The sequence below is a fragment of the Cervus canadensis genome, chromosome 2 (assembly GCF_019320065.1).
Source record: "Cervus canadensis isolate Bull #8, Minnesota chromosome 2, ASM1932006v1, whole genome shotgun sequence".
Lineage (NCBI taxonomy): Eukaryota > Metazoa > Chordata > Mammalia > Artiodactyla > Cervidae > Cervus > Cervus canadensis.
Window position 1 is genome coordinate 7650336 of NC_057387.1, and position 18046 is coordinate 7668381.

An 18046-nucleotide genomic window follows, 5' to 3' on the forward strand; every position below is an offset into this window, starting at 1 on the left:
GAGTGGGGAAGCCTAGAGATATATAGCCCCTGCCTCCTCAGCCAGGCCAGACACAGACGGCAAGGACGGCATCGCTGACTAGGTACAGTAAAGGAGTAAGAGGCGAGGGCGGCATTCAAAGATTTAAGTGTAGAAAAGGGGGGAACCGGGTCAGGGTGGACGTGTAGGGAGGGGGTCGCTGGGGAAGGGCTGAAGCCCATGCAGCTTCAGTGACCTCCCCTGCCCCCAACTTCACAGGCCACTTTCCCTACCGTTGACACCATGAAGCTGCTTGCATTGACTGTGCTGCTCCTGACCGTCTGTAGCCTTGAAGGTGGGTGTGATCTGAAGAGGGGTCCCCAGGGGGAGAAGGTGCTTAGGTCCTAGCCGCCCTTCTGTCTGTGCTCCTATGCCCAGGTCTGGCAACCAGAGAGCTTAAGAGGAAATGCATCCCCTCTCTAACGCCCAGAAAACCCATCCAAAGACCTGGAGTTGGATGCCTGCTCAGGGAGAGGGCTGAGAGCTGAGGCTGAATGCTGGCAGAGATGTGGGACTCATTGCTGGGGACCCAACTGAGAGAGTGTGTGTGTGTTTCTGTGTGTGTGCAGGCGCTCTGGTTCGGAGACAGGCCGAGGAGCCGGATCTGCAGACCCTGGTCTCTCAGTACTTCCAGACTGTGGCCAACTATGGCAAAGACCTCGTGGAGAAGGCCAAGGGCTCAGAGCTTCAAACCCAAGCCAAGTAAGTCTCAGCAAAGGGGGCGCAGGGACCAGGGGGCTGTGGAGAGAAAGAGGGAAATTGGGAGATCCCACAGAACACTGGGCTCAGGGCTGGGGGGCTAGGGAGGATGAGATCTAAAAATAGAGGAAATTCCATCATCACCCTACGATCCCTCAGACCTCTTAGACAGGTAGGGGCAGCAGGAACTGGGCTTCGAATTTCTATCTCTATGGTCTGTTCCTCTGCCCAGTTAAGAGCTTGCCTCCCCTCCTGGGAGCTTCACCGTTCCAGGACAGACCAGGCACTAGGGTTTGGGGCCTTGGGGCTCACCTCCCACCACAAGAAGGCCAGTACCCGCCCATCACCCTAACTTCTAATCCCTCACGTTTCTAGGGCCTACTTTGAGAAGACACAGGAGGAACTGACGCCCCTGTTCAAGAAGGCTGGGACTGACCTGCTTAACTTCTTGAGCAGTTTTATAGACCCCAAAAAAGAGCCTGCCGCCCACTGAGGTGTCCAGACCCTGGTCTCCCATCCCTAGTTTGTTCCCTGGGACACCCACTGGCCAGGCCCGAAACTCCTCTCCCTTCCCACTCCTTGTTTTCTACAATAAACTTTGCAGGAATTAAGTTGTGAGCCTGGTCTGTTCAGGGAACCAGGAGAAATAAGGGTTGTGGGGGAAGAGTAGGAGGAAGAACAAAGAGAAATCTGCTTCTAACAGGAAAGGAATTTTGGTATGAAGGGGTGGAGAAAGGGTTGATGAGACCAGTGATGGAAATGACAGGGTGGGAGGTGCTGGTGACTCTTCTCCAAACCCAAGAAATCTTTTTATAGGCCTGGGAATGGCCTAAAGAGACTTTGCCTTGGACATGATACCTTGAAAGGCATGAAAGATTCATAATCTGAATCCCTAGCTTCCTAGAGGTCACAGGAAATGAGAGCGCCCCTCAGAATTTCCTCTACCACACTATGAAGAGGAAAACACTTCCCCAAATGAGCTCAGAGGTGTCACCCAAGGCCCCTTCCTTCCATCTGAGCCAGGGGACACCGTGCTTCTCCCCTGAAAAGAAAAGAAAGTGAAAGTCCCTCGGTCGTGTCCAACTCTTTAATTCTCCAGGCCAGAATTCTGGGGTGGGTAGCCATTCTCTTCTCCAGGGGATCTTCTCTACCCGGGGATTGAACCGAGGTCTACTGTGTTGCAGGCAGATTCTTTACCAGCTGAACCACCAGAGAAGCTTTCCCTGGAGGTGCTCTAATCCTTCCGTTTAAAACCTCTCACCTAGACCCCTGTCTGCAGAACACTCATTCCAAGTATCTCCCCCACTATTCAAAGTGTTAGTCACTCAGTCGTGTCCGACTCTTTGTGACCCCATGGACTGTAGAACACCAGGCTCCTCTGTTCTCCAGGGGTTCTCCAGGCAAGAATACTGGAGTGGGTAGCCTTTCCCTTCTCCGGGGGACCTTCCTGACTTAGGGATCAAACCCAGATCTTCTGCACTGGAGACGGATTCTTTACTGTCTGAGCCACCGAGGAAGCCCCTCCCTTACCATTATCTGGGTGCTGTTCATAGAACTGGCCTCGATTCTGGTAGCTATGTTAGAGCCTAGAACTAGCAGACACGATAGCCAGTTCAAGGCCTGACAGTTCTCCAACTTGGTGGACATGTAGGACTTGAGAAATTCTGGTAGCTGTGATCCCTGGGTTAAATCAAAATGGAACATAAGTCAGGCTGGATTGATGCAGGAGATTTACAATCCCCAAACGGGAAAATGGGCATGTCCAATAAAAGTTTGTTTCCACTTTGTCTTTAAAATATTTACTTCCCTACCCTAACTCATCCTTCATATCTCATCTGAAATCACCTTTTCCCAAGACATCAGAAATGGCTCTAATTTCTTCTGTATACTTTTTAAGACTTTTATTTTATATTGGAGTATAGTTGATTAACAATGCTGTGTTTCAAGCACATAGCAGGGTAATTCCCTACATAGCAGGGTATACATATTCCATGTATCTGTTCTTTTCCAAATCCTTTTCCCACTTAGGTTATTATAGAGTATTGAACAGAGTTTTCTGTACTGTACAGTAGGTCCTTGTTGGTTATCTATTTTAAATAAGCAGTGTGTATATCTTCATCCCAAACTCCCAATCTATCCCTGTCTCCCTCTTCTGTATATTAATCAACCTCTTCAGTCTGGCCTTCTAGCCCCTTACCACTCAAAATTACTTTCTTCCCCTTTCTTTCTCAGTATCTTTTTTTTTTTTTTTTTACCCTGCATGTGGCAAAACATGCAGGGACAGAGATCTGTCCATCACTTGCAAGATGACCTTGGATAGATTAACTTCAAAGAGCCTGAATTTCCGCACAGGGCTAATGAGATCAAATGGTACAAGCTGAAACACAATGAGAAGTGTCAGGCACCATGCAGTGCAAAGTATTCCCCAGCTTGGGGTGGGGGTAGGAGGGGAGACAGGGGTAAGCCTGAGACCTGGGCCCATTTGGACAGGGCTGCTGGATCAGAGGTCGGAGTGACAACGTCAGATGGGACTCAGACACTATCACAGAATCCTGCCTAGAAACAGGACCGGCACAGACAAGGGCCATCCCTTCGCCGCTCACCCATGTGCTCAGAGGAGCTGGCCTCCTACCTGGACCGACTTGTTCCCCTCTGCTTTATTTGCTTGCATGCTCAGTTGTGTCCGACTCTGTGACCCCTTGAACTGTAGCCTTGCAGGCTCCTCTGTCCATGGGATTTTTTGGGTAAGAACACTTGAGTACGTTGTCATCTCCTCCCCCATGGCATCTTCCTGGGCCAGAGATCAAATCCAGATCCCTGTGCCTCCTGCATTAGCAGGTGGATTCTTTACCACTGTGCCACCTAGGAAGCCCTCCCCTTTGCCTTACCCTCCTCCAACCCCAACCTGGTCCCCTGAGGTCCCTCTTGCCCCAGAATCCACAGAGAACATCTTCCATTAAACCTTCTATTGGGAGTCTCACACAAGCATTTGTCACACCATCCCTTCTGCACGTTTGGCTTTCCAGCTCTGCTAATGCCCACATGCATGTGCATTATGAGATGTGCTTACACTGCTCCCTGTAGCCCACTCTGATCTGGATTGGTGACTATCTGGGGTTGGATAGCCAGGCTTGCCTGCAAACCAACCTTGTTCCAGTTGTCATACACAAAGGGCCAGGCTGGGTGAGAAAGTCATTTCTTGAGTTTGACTGTTCTGAATGTGCCTAGACTCCCAACACATTACTCTTTGCTCCAGCTCCATGTTAGAGAACCTGGGGGTCAGGAGTTTCTTCCTTCCCCCAGTCACAGTCAGCATGCATCCCTCAATCAAGTAAAACCCTGAAGTCTATTAGACTATGAGCTCTGGCAGGTCAGGAACTGAGTTTGCCTTACTTGAAATGGTATCTTCAGTATCCAGCCTAGGCTAGTAGAGGCTGAATAAATATCTTAAATGAATGAATGAATAGAGTCCAGTCTGTGGTGTCTTTATTGATGTTAGTCCCTTCCCATTGTTTAGTGGGACCTGGGGATGGGGGGAAGAGGGGAAGGGTGGCATAAAGGGGTGCGACTAGAATATAAACATCAATGAAGAGCTTCTGAGGTCTTTGATGAGGAGGAGGAACCACTGGTGATTATCAGTGGGGGGCAGAGTGTCATCACAGGGGTAGGGTCAAGTGGCATTAATGGTGGGGAGGCATGTGTGATGCCAACCACGAGGGCTGGGAGGAGAGTGTTAGAAGGAAGTGATGAAGGGCATCTGTTCTAAAGCTATTGTGGTGGTTTCTCATGCTTCAGGGTCTCGTAAGTCTCCTGGGTCCGGGTGCTCAGGCCCTGGAGACAGAGGTCAAAGGACAGTCAGGAGCTTGAGCCCATCACTGGGCCTCCTAGCCACCCCCGCAGGCTCCACCCCTTCCAAAGGTCACTCAAAAGCCCACCCTCTTCTGCTGACTTCCTGGACAGGGGGTAGGGGGTGGGAGGCAGGTTCACTTACCGTGTAAATGCCATCGGATTTCTGTCGAGGCAAAACGGGCAAAGCATTAGAGACCGACATGTCCTACAGGACCCCTCAACATCTTGCCCTCCCAGGGAGTATTTGGCCAGGAGTGACCGGTTCCCTCAGGCTGGGGCATGAACGCACATCTGCCCACAACGCTACAACACACATATACACACAACATTCAGCTCTCTCGTGTACTCGTGGCCACTCTCCACCTGACTCTTCCTCGGTGCCTGCTGAATATTTCCCTTGTGACTTGGCTAGCTGGCAGGGTGAGTAGGATGAGGTGGGAGGGGGTCTCTGAAGCTAGACAGATCGGCACCTGAGTCCCATGCCCCCCCAGAGACCACAGACCCCAAGGCTAAAGCCCCAGAAGGGCTGTGAGCCCGAGCAGCCGCAGACGCCCCTCTGAGGCTGGGTTCGTACCTCACTGGCTGCAGCTGCCTTTCGCACCTGCAACTGGAGGAGAGGCAGGTCGTTAGCAAAGGTGAAGTTCACGGCCCAAACCCCCTCCAGACTTCATGGGGGAACTTCCAACCCCCTTTTCCCCATTCCCCGAAGCCATGCGGCCACCAGCCTCCCACCCCTCCTTCCAGCCCTCGGCCCAGCCTGCCCCTGCCTTACCTTGAGTCGGCAGTAGAGGAGGGTGAGGACAATACCGTAGAGAAACAGGATCGCATCCAGGATATAGCAGAGCTGAGGCTCCCCCAGGGCCTCTGAAGGGACAGAGGGTGCGCATCAGGTCAGGGGCAGCAGGGAAGATCTGCTGCTTAGAGCAGAGAAGGGAAGGGCTCTGGGAGGTAGGACGGGGCCTGAAGGAGCACCCTCCAAGGGAAGAAACTTCATCTTCCTCTCTGGATCACTATTTCTCTTCCCTCTCTGTCTTCTCCCTCACCCTAGGGTAGGGGTAGGACAAGAGTGTGAAGGGGTCTGTTGTGAGGCAACTTATAGTTTCTGAGAGTTGAGAGCCTTCCCCTTTTATCCCCCAACCAATTTTTTAGCACTGCGGGTTCCTCAGGCACCACTGAGCACTTCATAGCCCTCCAGGGACCCATTTGTGTTCACTGGGCTGAAAACCTCAGCCCAGAGGGGTAAAGTGAGGGGAGGCAGTGACAAATTTCAGCAAAGAAACCACAGGGGTGTCTTTGCTAAGTCCTGTGACCTGTGGCTGAGGGCTGGACAGGAAGGATGTGAGCTGAGGAAGGGAGGGAAGGCAATCACTCTATTATTGGTCATCTAGCCTCAGCCACATTGCTTTCCCCCCTCGCCACCCCCATCCTGAGACACTTGAATATATAAAAAAAAACGGTGCCTGCTTTCCTTGGCCTTATGGATACCAATGGCTCTACACACAAGGTTGGCCGAGTGTCTCAGCACAGGCTCAAGGGAATGACTGCAAGCTGAATGGATTCCGGCTCCGGGTACTCTGCCCTGTTACTCACTCTGGGCCACTGAGAGAGGAAGTTTTGTGCAATGAAAAAAATCAAATAAAGCCTGAGCTCCAGCCTCTATCAGCTCCGACCCCTATCAGAAGAGCTCGTGAGCATGTGAGATATCAGTTAAGCGCATTTTGTGCTGTGATGTTTCTTTCACACACAGTATTGCATAAATCTCAAAACTACCCATTGAGGGAAACATCATCGCCATTTTGTAGATGATGAAACCAAGCCCAAGGAAAGTAATTCTTTAGGGCCGCAGAGTTAAGGGACAAATTTTTAATTCAAACCCAGTTTTCCCACTTTTAAAGCTTGCACCCTCTCTTTTATGCCTCAGTGGCCCTACTACCTCATCTCATGGCAGCAGACTGGCCCCTCACTTAGACCTTCCCTCCACCTTCACCACCGGGCTGGTGGAAGTCCATCCATCTTTTTTAATTTCCCCACTTCCCTTAAGTTTCACTAACCTCTTCCTCCCCGAACCCCAGCTGTGACTGTCCGTCTTCAAAAAACAGACAACTCCAAGAGAGCAAGAAGTGAGAGGTCAGAGAATGATGGAGCCTCAGAACTGCAGAGGCCTTCCTTTTCTGCTTCAATATTTCTCAGCTGATGCTCCCAGCTCTCCAGACCTGAGCATTGTGTGCCACCCATCCTCACGTCAGCTGTGCCTTAATGAAAACCCCTTAGAAGCAGCAATCGTGTTTAACTATCCTTGCCTCACCCCTAAACACAAGGACAGGCCCCTGCCTTCCTAAAGGGGGCTTTACAATTGTCATTTAACCAGCTAGAGATCAGTTCCCAATGGACAAGACCAAATGCACCCCATAGAAAATGCTCATCATGGGAAATGGAAGCTTTCCCCTGGACCAGCTTTTCACGTCGTAGAACCACTCCTCTGCCAAACTGAAGCCTTATGTGTGTATTAGCCCTGAAAAAGTAAGAAGGGGACAAGAGGGAACAACCCCTGTGCTGTGATGGGGACTGGATGGAACCAGCCTCAGGGTCTTTGTGTCCACCTGCCCCATGCCGGCCTCCCTCCGTCTGTTCCCGCCTTGTCCCTCAGACACAGGCCCTTGGTTCCCACCCTGGAGCCCAGCTCACCGTCCCTCATCAAACCTCTCACCTGCTTGTTCAACCAAAAGGAGTAAGAGCAGGAACACTGCTGGGATCATCCTGGGCAGGGGCTGAGGGGCCGAGAGCTGGGGATCTGACGCTCCGCGGGCACTGCGCAGCTGTGCTGTGAGCAGCTCCCTGACCACAGAGTTCCCCCCTTCCTGCCACGCCTTCCTCCGAGCTCTGGCCCCTTCCCCTTCCTGCAAGAGAACGAGCAGCTCCCGGAAGGGCCAACCAAGGAAGGGAGCTAAGAGGTCTGAACTCCCGTGCCTCCGTCCTTCAATGACCAAGCCCCTGTCACCATGGAAAGAGGGGACGCCTGTGCTTGGGAAAGGCTATCTAAAGCCCCCTTCTCACTCCAGCCCTGTTCAGAGACAGAGCAGTGATAAACTGCCCCTCAGGATTCTCTAAGACCCCATGATAACCCTTCTCTCCCATCTGGAACTCTGGACCCCGTCTTGACCTGAGGAGTTTATCTATTAATGTGGGCAGCAAGGTTTGGGCATGGGGGGAAGTAAGGGGAAAAGAGGAAATGGGGAATGGAGAAGTGGAACAACAGTCAGAACAGGGGGTGGAGATGAACAGGAAAAATTGCCAAGGACTGAGTCTAACAGAGAAGTAGATGGTTAAGTTTCTCTTTAAAGTGAAAGACAGTACGATACTGGGAAAGACAAACCAGAAATTTGGGTGTGGGGCCAGAAGGTGGCTAATTTATTATAATTTCTCCTTTTCTAGTACATGCACAGAAAGCCTGACAGCTAAGCATTCATGTACATGTATACACACACACACACACACGCACTGGCCCATTTCCAACGACGGAGAGGCTCCACAGAGGGCAGGGAGGTCCAACACTGTTCCCCTTCTCACCGATCTACTTCTCCAAACACAATATCTTGGGTACCTAGGAGGTCAGGGGAAGGAGAAAAAAAAGTGATGTTACCAAGGATCTAGAAGTCATTACAGTGCCCAGGAGACTGGGGATCTGCGTCCACGCCTGTAGTCTGCTGAAAAGAAGTGTTCGGCTTCTGTTCCCAATCAGAGCCCCAAAGTCCCTTGACTAGAATGCCTCCACCACACAACAGGCCTTGTACCTATGATGGCAACGACGTCCGCCAACATGTGTCCCTTAGACATCTTGTCCAGACCAGCCTGGAGAGATTAAGACAGCAAGTATTAGGCGAGATAAGAAAGGTGGAGAAGGAATGAAAGTTCATAAAGATCTCAACCAAGGTCACTCATTATTGCATTCACATGTTAAGAGTTAGAATCACTGAGGTTGGTTCTTACCAGATGAGCAAAACCAGGAGCCTTGATCTTGCATCGATAAGGGCGGCTGCTACCGTCAGATACCAGGTACACGCCAAACTCTCCCTGTCCAAAGAAGGTTGGCTGCCTTCATTAACAGGAAGAACATTCTTCTCTGCCAATAAAATCCTTTCTATTCACCCTCATGTCCTCTTTTTCACCAATCAACGAGAATTTAATTGCACACCTGTCTCCAGTCACCCACTGCACACACTGTCGCTCCGTTCCCTTTCCCGCCTCACCTTGGGAGCCTCGATGGCCGTGTATGTGGCGCCTGGGGGAACCTGGTAGCCCTCAGTGTACAACTTAAAGTGATGAATCAGTGACTCCATAGATGTCTGGGGAAAGGAGTAAGGGAGCGTCAACAAGCCAGATCCAAACTGTATGGCAGGCCTTTGCACACACACAACATAATCTCTACCCCAGGGAGTCTAAAATCCCCCACGTAAGTCAGTGAGCAGAGAAGATACAGAGAGAGGAGGGTATGGGAGGTTAACAATCTTACACAGTGAATTCTTTGAAAAAGGAAAACTGAAAAGTAGAATTTAATCCAAAGACACTCCTCCCCAGTCACGGCCCCTTGTCGCCCCGCCCCCCTTTTTTCTATCCCTGTAGCCAACTTGGGCAAACTTCGGAAGATGCTGAGGGACAGGGAGGCTGGTGTGCTGCAGCCTGTGGGGTCATGGAGAGTTGGACACAAGTGGGCAACAACCTTCATTTCTGCTCGTTTCGGTGGAGACACTTTGGCATCATCAACCTTGATCTCCCCAGGAGGCATCTTGTTCAGACACTGTGAGATGATTCGGATGGACTGGCGCATCTCCTCCACCCGACACAGGTATCTGAAGGAGATGAGACAGACTAAGAACAGGAGACGAGCAGCCAGAGGACCGGAGGTGAGGCTGGGAGAAATGTGCTGGGCTGAACTGAACAGTGCTAGATAACTTTCTTCAGTCCCCTAGTGTGGCATCTCTGCTTGGCCTGGGCACCTGTGTAAAACTTAGTCTTCTGATTTGAGTACTGGGCCCTTTCCCAAATCCTCTCCTAGTTTTCTCAGACTATGTCCTCTAGTATTTCCCTCTTTTGCTACTCTCTTGAACATTTTTTTGGAGGTGAGAGTCAAATTGACTCAAAAAGAAAATGGTAGCAAACTTTTCTTGGGGTCAATAAAGAGCAATGGAATTTGAAGCTTAGAATCTAGTGGAAAGAGCACTGGATCAGGAGGATTCTAGTCTCAAGCACTACTGACAGAACAATCCCAGGCTAATCTCTAACTTTTGTGCTTCAGTTTTTTCAGCTATAAGAAGCGGCCAAAACTAGTTCTATCCAAGACATAAGGAGAATGTAAGGGTAAAATAAGATGTCACATGTATGAAATGCTTTAAAAAGCAACCTAATTTAATACACACAGGTGTTCTGATAGATACTAAGAAGTATGAGAAAAAAGAAAGTAGCTAAGATAAAGGTTAGACAGGGAAAAAACCAGGGGGACAATGAGCTAAGAAAGAATTTGGGCCTTACCTATCATAGCAGTCCCCTCGAGAGCCAATAGGCACATCAAACTCCACCTGGTCGTAAACATCATAGGGCTGGGTCTTCCGCAGGTCCCACTGGATGCCTGAGCCCCGGAGCATCACCCCACTGTAGAGAGTGTAATAGAATCAAGGGTCACTTTCCACAAACCAAGAAAGGAGGCCTGCTCTTTTCCTTAGGATCCCCTCTCCCACCCGCACACTCTGGGCATGGGATAAAAAAACCAGCTTGGCAAGGCAGGTGCCACTCCTGAAGCCAAGATATTAATCTGGAACCCACCCGCCCCAAAAGAGAGAAGTCTTAGTCTTCCCACCTAAAACCATAGTTCAGCGCGTCTTCTGCTGTTACCACCCCAATGTCGACGGTCCGATTTCGCCAGATCCTATTGTTGGTCAGCATCTGTCGACCAAGAAAACTGCTGTATGAACACTACTGAAGACACTCCACAGACACCTCTGTGTTTCTTTACAAATGGGGACTAAAAGCCCACGAACCCTTCTTGGGGGAAAAGGGATTCTTCCCACTGACGCCTATCTTACCTCCTCCAGCTCATCAATCCGAAGAGAAAAGTTCTTAGAAAACTCATAAATGTCATCCATAAGCCCAAGGGGTAGGTCCTGGAAAACAAGTGGAGGATCAATGCTGAGCACAGAGCCTCTGCTGAGGAGAGCCAGCTCTGCCTCAGGGGCACAGGGCTGGCGCTCCCATCCGCGGTGCTGCCCTCCAGTGGCCACGGAGGGCACATGCAAGCACTGGACGTTGCGGCGGGCCGGGCCCGCTCACCTGGTGCACACCTCCGGGCCGGACGTAAGCAGCATGCATCCGGGCTCCAGACACTCGCTCGTAGAACTCGAACATCTTGACGGGACACAGTGAGTTAGTGACAAAGTCCTGGGTCCCTAAGTCCAACACCATGGCGGTTCACTCCCTCGCCCCCAGCCTTCCGGGCCCAGCCAACACTTCACAACACAAAGCTCCTTAGAAACATAACCCAGGGGAGTCCCTGGTGGAAAAGTGGCTAAGATTCTGTGCTCCCAAGGCAGGGGGCCTGGGTTCGATCCCTGGTCAGGGAACTAGATCCCACGTGCCACAACTAAGACAAATAAATGCAGCCAAATAAATAAAAATATATAACAAAAACTTAAATATATACATACATATTACTCAGATTAAATATACCTTCTCCCCCTAAATGTTCGCGTTCCTTTTATTCTCATATCCTTCATACCTTCTCTATCTCAGGTACCTCCTCCCCTTTTCCCATCCTTTCCTCCTCCTCATACCTTCTCCCTTTCTTCAAACATCCAGAAGAAAGGGGTCATAGCCCCAATGTCCAGGGCATGTGTGGTCACAGCCATGATGTGGTTCAGAAGTCGAGTGATTTCTCCAAAGAGCACTGTAGGGAGGTGAAGACAAGAAGAGCTGGGTATAGGAGCCAGGGATCCAGGCTGACGGAACAGTTCTGGGGTCTGTATACTAGGCTCTGGTTCAATGCTCCTAAGACGGGGGGCAGAGGCGCTATGCTACACTCACAATGGGCCACAGGAAGAAGGGGACGGGGCATACCTCGGATCCACTGTGCACGAGGAGGGGGCTGGATGTTGAGCAGCTTCTCCACGGCCAGTGAGTAGGCCTGTTCATTACACATCATGGATACATAGTCCAGCCGGTCAAAGTATGGAAGGGCCTGGGAAGAGGGAGAAACCTGGGTCACATCTAACAGGCCGAGGACCCCTCAGTCCGGCTGCTAGAAGCGTTGTTCTCACTGGGCATCAGAGGTCAGTGCTACGTAAGTCCTCCCGATCTTAGGAGTCTGAGAAAGGCCGGATGAAACACACAGAAGGGGTGAGGTCGGGGGGACCCTGATCTGTCGGGTTTGCCCATTTCCACGGTAGAAACACTCCTACAAGGTCCCACTTTAAACTACCAACACTACGTAACTGAACATGGGCAGCACAGGGCAGAGTAAGACCATCACACAGTATTTCCACTACACAGATATCAGAAAAGCAAAAGCCTAGAGAACACGGCACAGAAAAGTGCAGTACAATAACAAAGCCAGGGATTTTCATACTTCTTACCTTGATTTTTAATATCTTAAACTGCAAGCTAGCATCATTTAATTTTTAATGATAGCTGTGTTTAACAACTGACTCACAGAACTGAAAATTTAACACTCTGTTCTTGCGAGCCAGTATGAGCTGGCTGCAGCACACCACTGCCAACCTAGTCTTCTGGGCCAAGCGATACCTCTGTCCAAGAAGAATGTGTATCTGAGATACTGACGGAGAAAGGTAATCTTAGGAGGAAATTAAGGAAGCGCAAGAAGGATGGAAAGAGACAGTTAGAAAAGATTCATCCACAGTACCAAGAAATCTAAGTTCCAGCTGTTTGCTTCGGTTTCCAGGAAGGAGGCGGAGCTAAGACGCCTCTCTTTGGAACAGCCAGTTCTTGCCCTGACGTCACTGTGATGCGGGATGAAGCTACAGGGGTTAACTCTTCGGACAGTGGGGCCAGAAACCATCACTGCCGGGACTCTTTGGGGGGAATCACATTCTAGGCAGCTGCTTCTAAATCCTAACCCCATCGTCCTGTTATCAAGAACATTCTTCATGACAGTAAGAAGAAAAACTTCAGATTCCTATCCCAGCATACAGTTTCTTCAAATCTGACCCTTACTATTTGGGTCACAGAGTTCTCCAAAAACAGCAAACTCTGTCAGAAACTCCCTCCCGGTCACTCTGACTCACTGAGTATTTCGAAAACAAACTTAGAATGCTGGAAGATACAAGAATCAGCTGTTAGTCCTGGGGATCTGACGTCTCTCTCCTCTCTCCCTGACCCCAGGGACACCAGCTTTGACGTACTAGTACGATCTAAGGGCAGGGAAACTGAGGCACGGGAGTAAAGGTACAGGGGCCAGCCAAAAGTCAGCCAGAGAAGAGTGAGGAGTGGAGCTCTGGCTCCAAAGCCTTTCTGCTGGGTAAACCAAATCCAGATGATTCAAGTCCAGCATCCCCTGCTACATCTTGCCATCCTCCCAACCAAAGCTGTCCTGATAACCTCAACAGGGTTCCCTCCCAACCCCCATGACACCCTCCTTCTCTGGGCTTCTGGGGCAGCAACCTGGCAAAGCCCCAGGTTAAAGCACCCCCAGTCCCGTCAGCAGGCCCCATTCACCCCCACACCTGCAGATAGGTCTTGTATTCAATGAGTTTCTCAGTGCCTCGGTGCAGCAGCCCGATGTGAGGGTCGCACTTCCGCACCATCTCCCCACTCAATTCCATCACTAGCCGCAGGACTCCATGGGCTGCTGGGTGCTGGGGCCCAAAGTTCAGGGTCAGGTTCGACACCAATGTGTCCTTTGGAGGGTCCACATCTGAGAAGTGGGAAATAGTTGAACCAAATGGTAATTCCTTTGAAAACCCCCAAAAGACAGCAAGGAGTTAGCATCTCCCTGTATACCTTCCATCTCACCATTCCATATCCTGCTAATTTCCCAATCTTTAACATAACCAAGAAGAAGACCATCAGCTGGGCAAAGGGAAGGGAGACCTAAACTTTCTGATGAGAGGGAGAGGGACCATGAACCTCACCCTTTCCATGTCACTCAGAATACCTTAAAAAAAAAAAAGACAGATAACATTCATACAGTCTCTGTAATATGCCAGGCATTACTCTAAGCACTTTACTTACTTTAATTAATTTAATCATGTCAACAACCATATAAGTAGCAACTATCTTACTGAAGACACTGAGGCCAGAAAGGATAAAAGAATTCCCACGGAGTCAATAAGTGGCAGCGTCAGGATTTAACTCAGCCTGGGCAGCTTCAGACTCCACACTCTTAACCACTAAGATACACTGCTCTCCAGCTGTATCTGCTGAATGTCCCACTAATTGGGAAATGTATATTTCATCCTTACCGCTACTAATCGACAGCTGGTACCCACAAGAGGCTTACTATTTAGTCTGGGAAATAAGTATGTGTGAGAAACTAGTAACACAGGTCAGATTCACAAGGTGCCAAGTAAGTTGCTTAGCTAAGTATTTAAAGAAAGGAGAGAAGACTGTGATGACTTTGTGGAGGCAAGATACAGGCCCGTCAACTGAAATTCCATTTTACTTTCAGCCACCAGTTCAGCTTTGAAGCTGCTGCTTGATATTGAAGTGAAGTGAAGTCGCTCAGTTGTGTCCGACTCTTTGCGACCCCATGGACTGTTGCCTACCAGGATCCTCAGTCCATGGGATTTTCCAGGCAAGAATACTGGAGTGGGTTGTCATATTGACACTTCTTAAATACAGGGAATGAGTCAGATAGGAAGAGAGAAGAGGCATCCTAGGCTATGGAATGAACATGTCAAATCTTAGAAGCAAGGAAGTATGTATCTGTGGAATTCTTATCTACCAAGAGGCAGAAGATTAGTGTTGGCAGGCAGTGGGGGATGTGGTTCAATTATCAGGATTATTAGAAACTTAGGGAGGACTGAGCACAAGCCAATCACTACACTAAGTGGTTTATGTCACTAACATCTCTTTTAATGTTTACAATAATGCTATGAAAGTAGGTACCTCATTCACTAGTAAATGGAGGGTTGAGATCTGAAACCAGACTCTACTCAGGCAACCAAAATTCTTCACCGTGGGCTGTGGAGTCAGACAGACCCACATACAAATCCACCTGTGTCCTCAATCGCCTTTTAATTTCCCTACACCATGATTTCCTCAAAACTGAAATAATATCACTCTCACAGGGTTATTGTAATGACTAAGTAAAATAATGCATAGAAAAAACACTCAGCACATGATAAACACTCAGCTATTATTACTGTTAACTTTTTTGAAAGGTACCTGGAAGTTCCTCTAAAGGTTTTTGAGCAAAAGAATGAATGACATAGTATAAAACAATGTGTGGGGAAGATAAAGGTGATGACACTGTATAGGACAGCTGAAGGGGAACTAGATCAGTACAAGAACCCATTAAAGAGATTCCCAAGATAATCAAGATCTAATATAAAATAAACCAAACCAACAAAGGGCAAGATAACCAGGTGTGAAACATTACTATAAAAGGAACTGCATGGTTTGGTGACATATTGAAAATAGACATGGAGGGGAAGAAAGAAAAAAGAGACAAAGGTGACTAAAAAGTTTCAATCCAAAAAAAAAAAAAAAAAAAAAGTTTCAATCCTAAGGGATTAGGAAAATGAGGGAGTCATTGATCAAAATTAAAAATCACAAGAAGGGCTAGTTTTATGGCGGGGTGCGGGGGAGTTTCATATTTAGAAAGGTTTCATTTGGGTGCCCCTGGGAAAAAGCTCCTTTAGCAGGAAATATATTAAACCTCTGGAAAAAGCTGAAGCTAAAGATATCAATTTGGTAGGGATCTTCAAGGGTTGTCTGGAATCTCTTTCTTTTCCCTTGGAATATTCTATTTGATAAATACCCTATTATCATTATTATCATATGCGGTGAGTTGCAAGTAGATTATTGCAAGCAAAAAGAGTTGGGGGCTAAATTTTGCCTCAGACAGACAGCTCGAGAGCACTCAGAAATCAGGGCAGGGCAGGGAGGTGTGTGGGTTGGGACAGTGACCCTGGGCACTCACCATTCCAAGGGGGAGGTTTCCAGTGGGCTGTTTCCTTGGTGGGGTACATGATAGCACCTCCATACTGCTCTGCCCATTCCACATCTGGCTGCCACTGCCGAGCGCCTCTGGGGAGGCAATGACAAATCCTAGGCAAAAGGCCTGAGAAGTGCTCGGCTCCCCTGTTCCCATGCACTTTCACGTGGGCCCCGGGCAGGGTGTCTTGGATTCATCAATGACAAGTCCCTGACAGAGCTGTGTAGCTTTGGCAGAACAAACTGGAACTCTAGAGGTTCCATTCTTACTAATAACTTATTCCCGGAATCACTTCACCCAACAACCCTGTGCACGCAAAGATGGGGATCCCAGGTCCTTTAATTTCTGGTCATATTCATGGTTCCCATCTTAGTGAATATGAATCCGAGAAATGTGTTTATTCAAGGTCAACCGAAGAGTAAGAAAAGGGGGGTGGGGCATGCTGGCTCCTTGGCTCTGCTCAAGTATGGCCAGAGGGATGCACTGAGGCCCGGGGATTCTTGGTTTACGTTCCTCCTTTAAGTCCATCGGGATTGCTTTCCTTTTCTTTCACAGCGTCTAAGGAGACTTTTCACCAGTCGCACCCCAGCCCTGATGGGGTTGGGAGAAGCAGCAGGGCGTTTGGGGGGTGGGTGACATTACCACTAATGCTGAGGGGCAGAGTCTCCCTCCAAATGATTTCATCCCTGGCAGATCGAGCTGAAACAATCTTTCCTCCCTCCTCCAGAACAGGTACCACTGGATCCTGGAACCCGAGAGAGCAGGCCAGGGAGAGGGGTCACGGGCCTGGGTCATTCTTTCCTAGGGGTCATAGGGCCCGTGGAGTTCCCAGAGTCGAGAAACCCCAGCCCTGAAGACAGCGCATCGGGCGCCGCCCTTGGTCTCACCTGCTGGGCTGAATCGGCAGTCGGGCCCCGGCCCCGGGCCGCAGCACCTGGGCCGCGACGCCCCGCAGGCTGCACAGAGCCCTGAGCGCCGCCATCTTGCCCGCCGGAGACTGCTGGAAGGAGAACCTGGCGGAAGTGCCTCCAGCGCGCCTCCTTGTGGGCTTCCCGAGTATTGGCGTCACGCACCCGCCCTTTTGTAAGCTGGCTGGGTCGCCGATCGCTAAACTGACAACATCCGGGTTCTGTGCCTCGGCTTCACTTTCCCTTAAATACGGGAGGCCGGGGACCGTGCTTCACACCGCTCCTGACGGCCTCTTCAAAGGCTGAGCCAGAGAAACTTGCCACCGCTGCTGCCGGCGGCAGCGGCTCCCCTCACGAAGCCCCGCCGCGCTGCCCGTGCGCGCCTGAGACGGTGTCCTGCCGCCCGGTGCCAGACGCACACGCACGTGGAGCCCCTTTCTCCCCTGTCTGCCTGCGCCGCTCTGCTGCTGTAGTCCTGCCCTTCTAGGGGAGCGCCAGGCTTTGCCAGTTACCTCCTTACCCCCAAATCCGAAAGATTTGGAGCAGAGGGAGCTAGCTAATTTCCAGATGGCCTAAATGGGTTAGGGGAAAGGGGCCCAAGTGGGACTGGGTGGGTCTGAGAGCTCCCGCCAAACCTAAATGAGAAAAGAGGAGGAGGCCAAGGCCACCAGCATTGGAACAGGCTGCTGGGGTGTGTAGAAGTCACCTCATCCTAGCTGAGGAGAGGAGGTCCCCTGTCGGTGACCCTGATATCTGCCAGCTTTCCAGAACCTACAGAATTACAGACTCAGGAAGGGCCCTTAGTGATCCCTAGCACCCCACTTCCATCCCTGGTCAGTCTCTTTTACCTCATGTGTTTCTGACCTGGCCTCTCCCCTGGCCAATGGCATAGAAATGTGGTACCATCAGGAGTCTGATCCCAGTTCTGTGTGGTAGAGACAAAGAAGAGTTTTCCAGCCTTGGATCTTGTTCCTGTTCTCTTGGCCTCTAAGCTGAGCTCCAACTGGGCCACCCATTGAGTTTGCACATCCCTTCCACTTTTGGTCTGGACAGAGGCTTTCCCCAGATATCCCCCAGAGAGGGTCCCTGGGCCAGAGCCCACCAGCAGTGCAGCAGGGTGGGACAGACAGACCAAGAGAGTGGCAGACACAAGTAATTCTTAGCTACAAAGAAAGAGGGGAAAGCCAAACTTCTAGTTGACCTAATGGGAACTGTACCAAAGGGTGGGGCCATATCCTGCACTGTGATGAATGAAACCTGGAAAGACTGGGCAGCCCCCACAGAGCCAGGCAGAGGCTGTGCCTCCCTGCCCTCTTCATTCCCCACCCGCTCCCTGGGCCTTGTCTCCCTGAAACACAGTGAATGTGGTAATAGTGTGGAGAATGAGGTGGGGACTGCATTTTTTTTTTGC

General features: G+C 50.2%; 3 protein-coding genes across 3 annotated transcripts; 1 reads left to right on the forward strand and 2 right to left on the reverse strand.

The window, feature by feature from the left end:
• APOA2 (apolipoprotein A2) lies at window positions 1–1328 on the forward strand. Its single transcript, XM_043446118.1, has 4 exons — window positions 1–82; window positions 238–313; window positions 588–720; window positions 1093–1328. Exons 2-4 carry the CDS (start codon window positions 262–264, stop codon window positions 1208–1210), a joined length of 303 nt encoding a protein of 100 aa, XP_043302053.1. The 5' UTR covers window positions 1–82; window positions 238–261; the 3' UTR covers window positions 1211–1328.
• Window positions 1329–4186: 2858 nt separating this feature from the next.
• Window positions 4187–7553, reverse strand: FCER1G (Fc fragment of IgE receptor Ig). The gene is made up of 5 exons (XM_043451017.1): window positions 7274–7553; window positions 5339–5430; window positions 5141–5173; window positions 4709–4729; window positions 4187–4548 (listed from the first exon to the last, which is right to left on the reverse strand). The coding sequence occupies exons 1-5, from the start codon at window positions 7320–7322 to the stop codon at window positions 4486–4488; spliced, it is 258 nt and encodes an 85-aa protein (XP_043306952.1). The 5' UTR covers window positions 7323–7553; the 3' UTR covers window positions 4187–4485.
• A 398-nt stretch (window positions 7554–7951) lies between these two features.
• NDUFS2 (NADH:ubiquinone oxidoreductase core subunit S2) lies at window positions 7952–16929 on the reverse strand. The gene is made up of 14 exons (XM_043451016.1): window positions 16615–16929; window positions 15713–15819; window positions 13293–13483; window positions 11671–11791; window positions 11388–11500; window positions 10888–10962; window positions 10644–10721; window positions 10418–10503; window positions 10093–10212; window positions 9284–9413; window positions 8814–8909; window positions 8554–8637; window positions 8358–8415; window positions 7952–8167 (listed from the first exon to the last, which is right to left on the reverse strand). The coding sequence occupies exons 1-14, from the start codon at window positions 16707–16709 to the stop codon at window positions 8130–8132; spliced, it is 1392 nt and encodes a 463-aa protein (XP_043306951.1). The 5' UTR covers window positions 16710–16929; the 3' UTR covers window positions 7952–8129.
• Between the last annotated feature and the right edge of the window lie 1117 nt (window positions 16930–18046).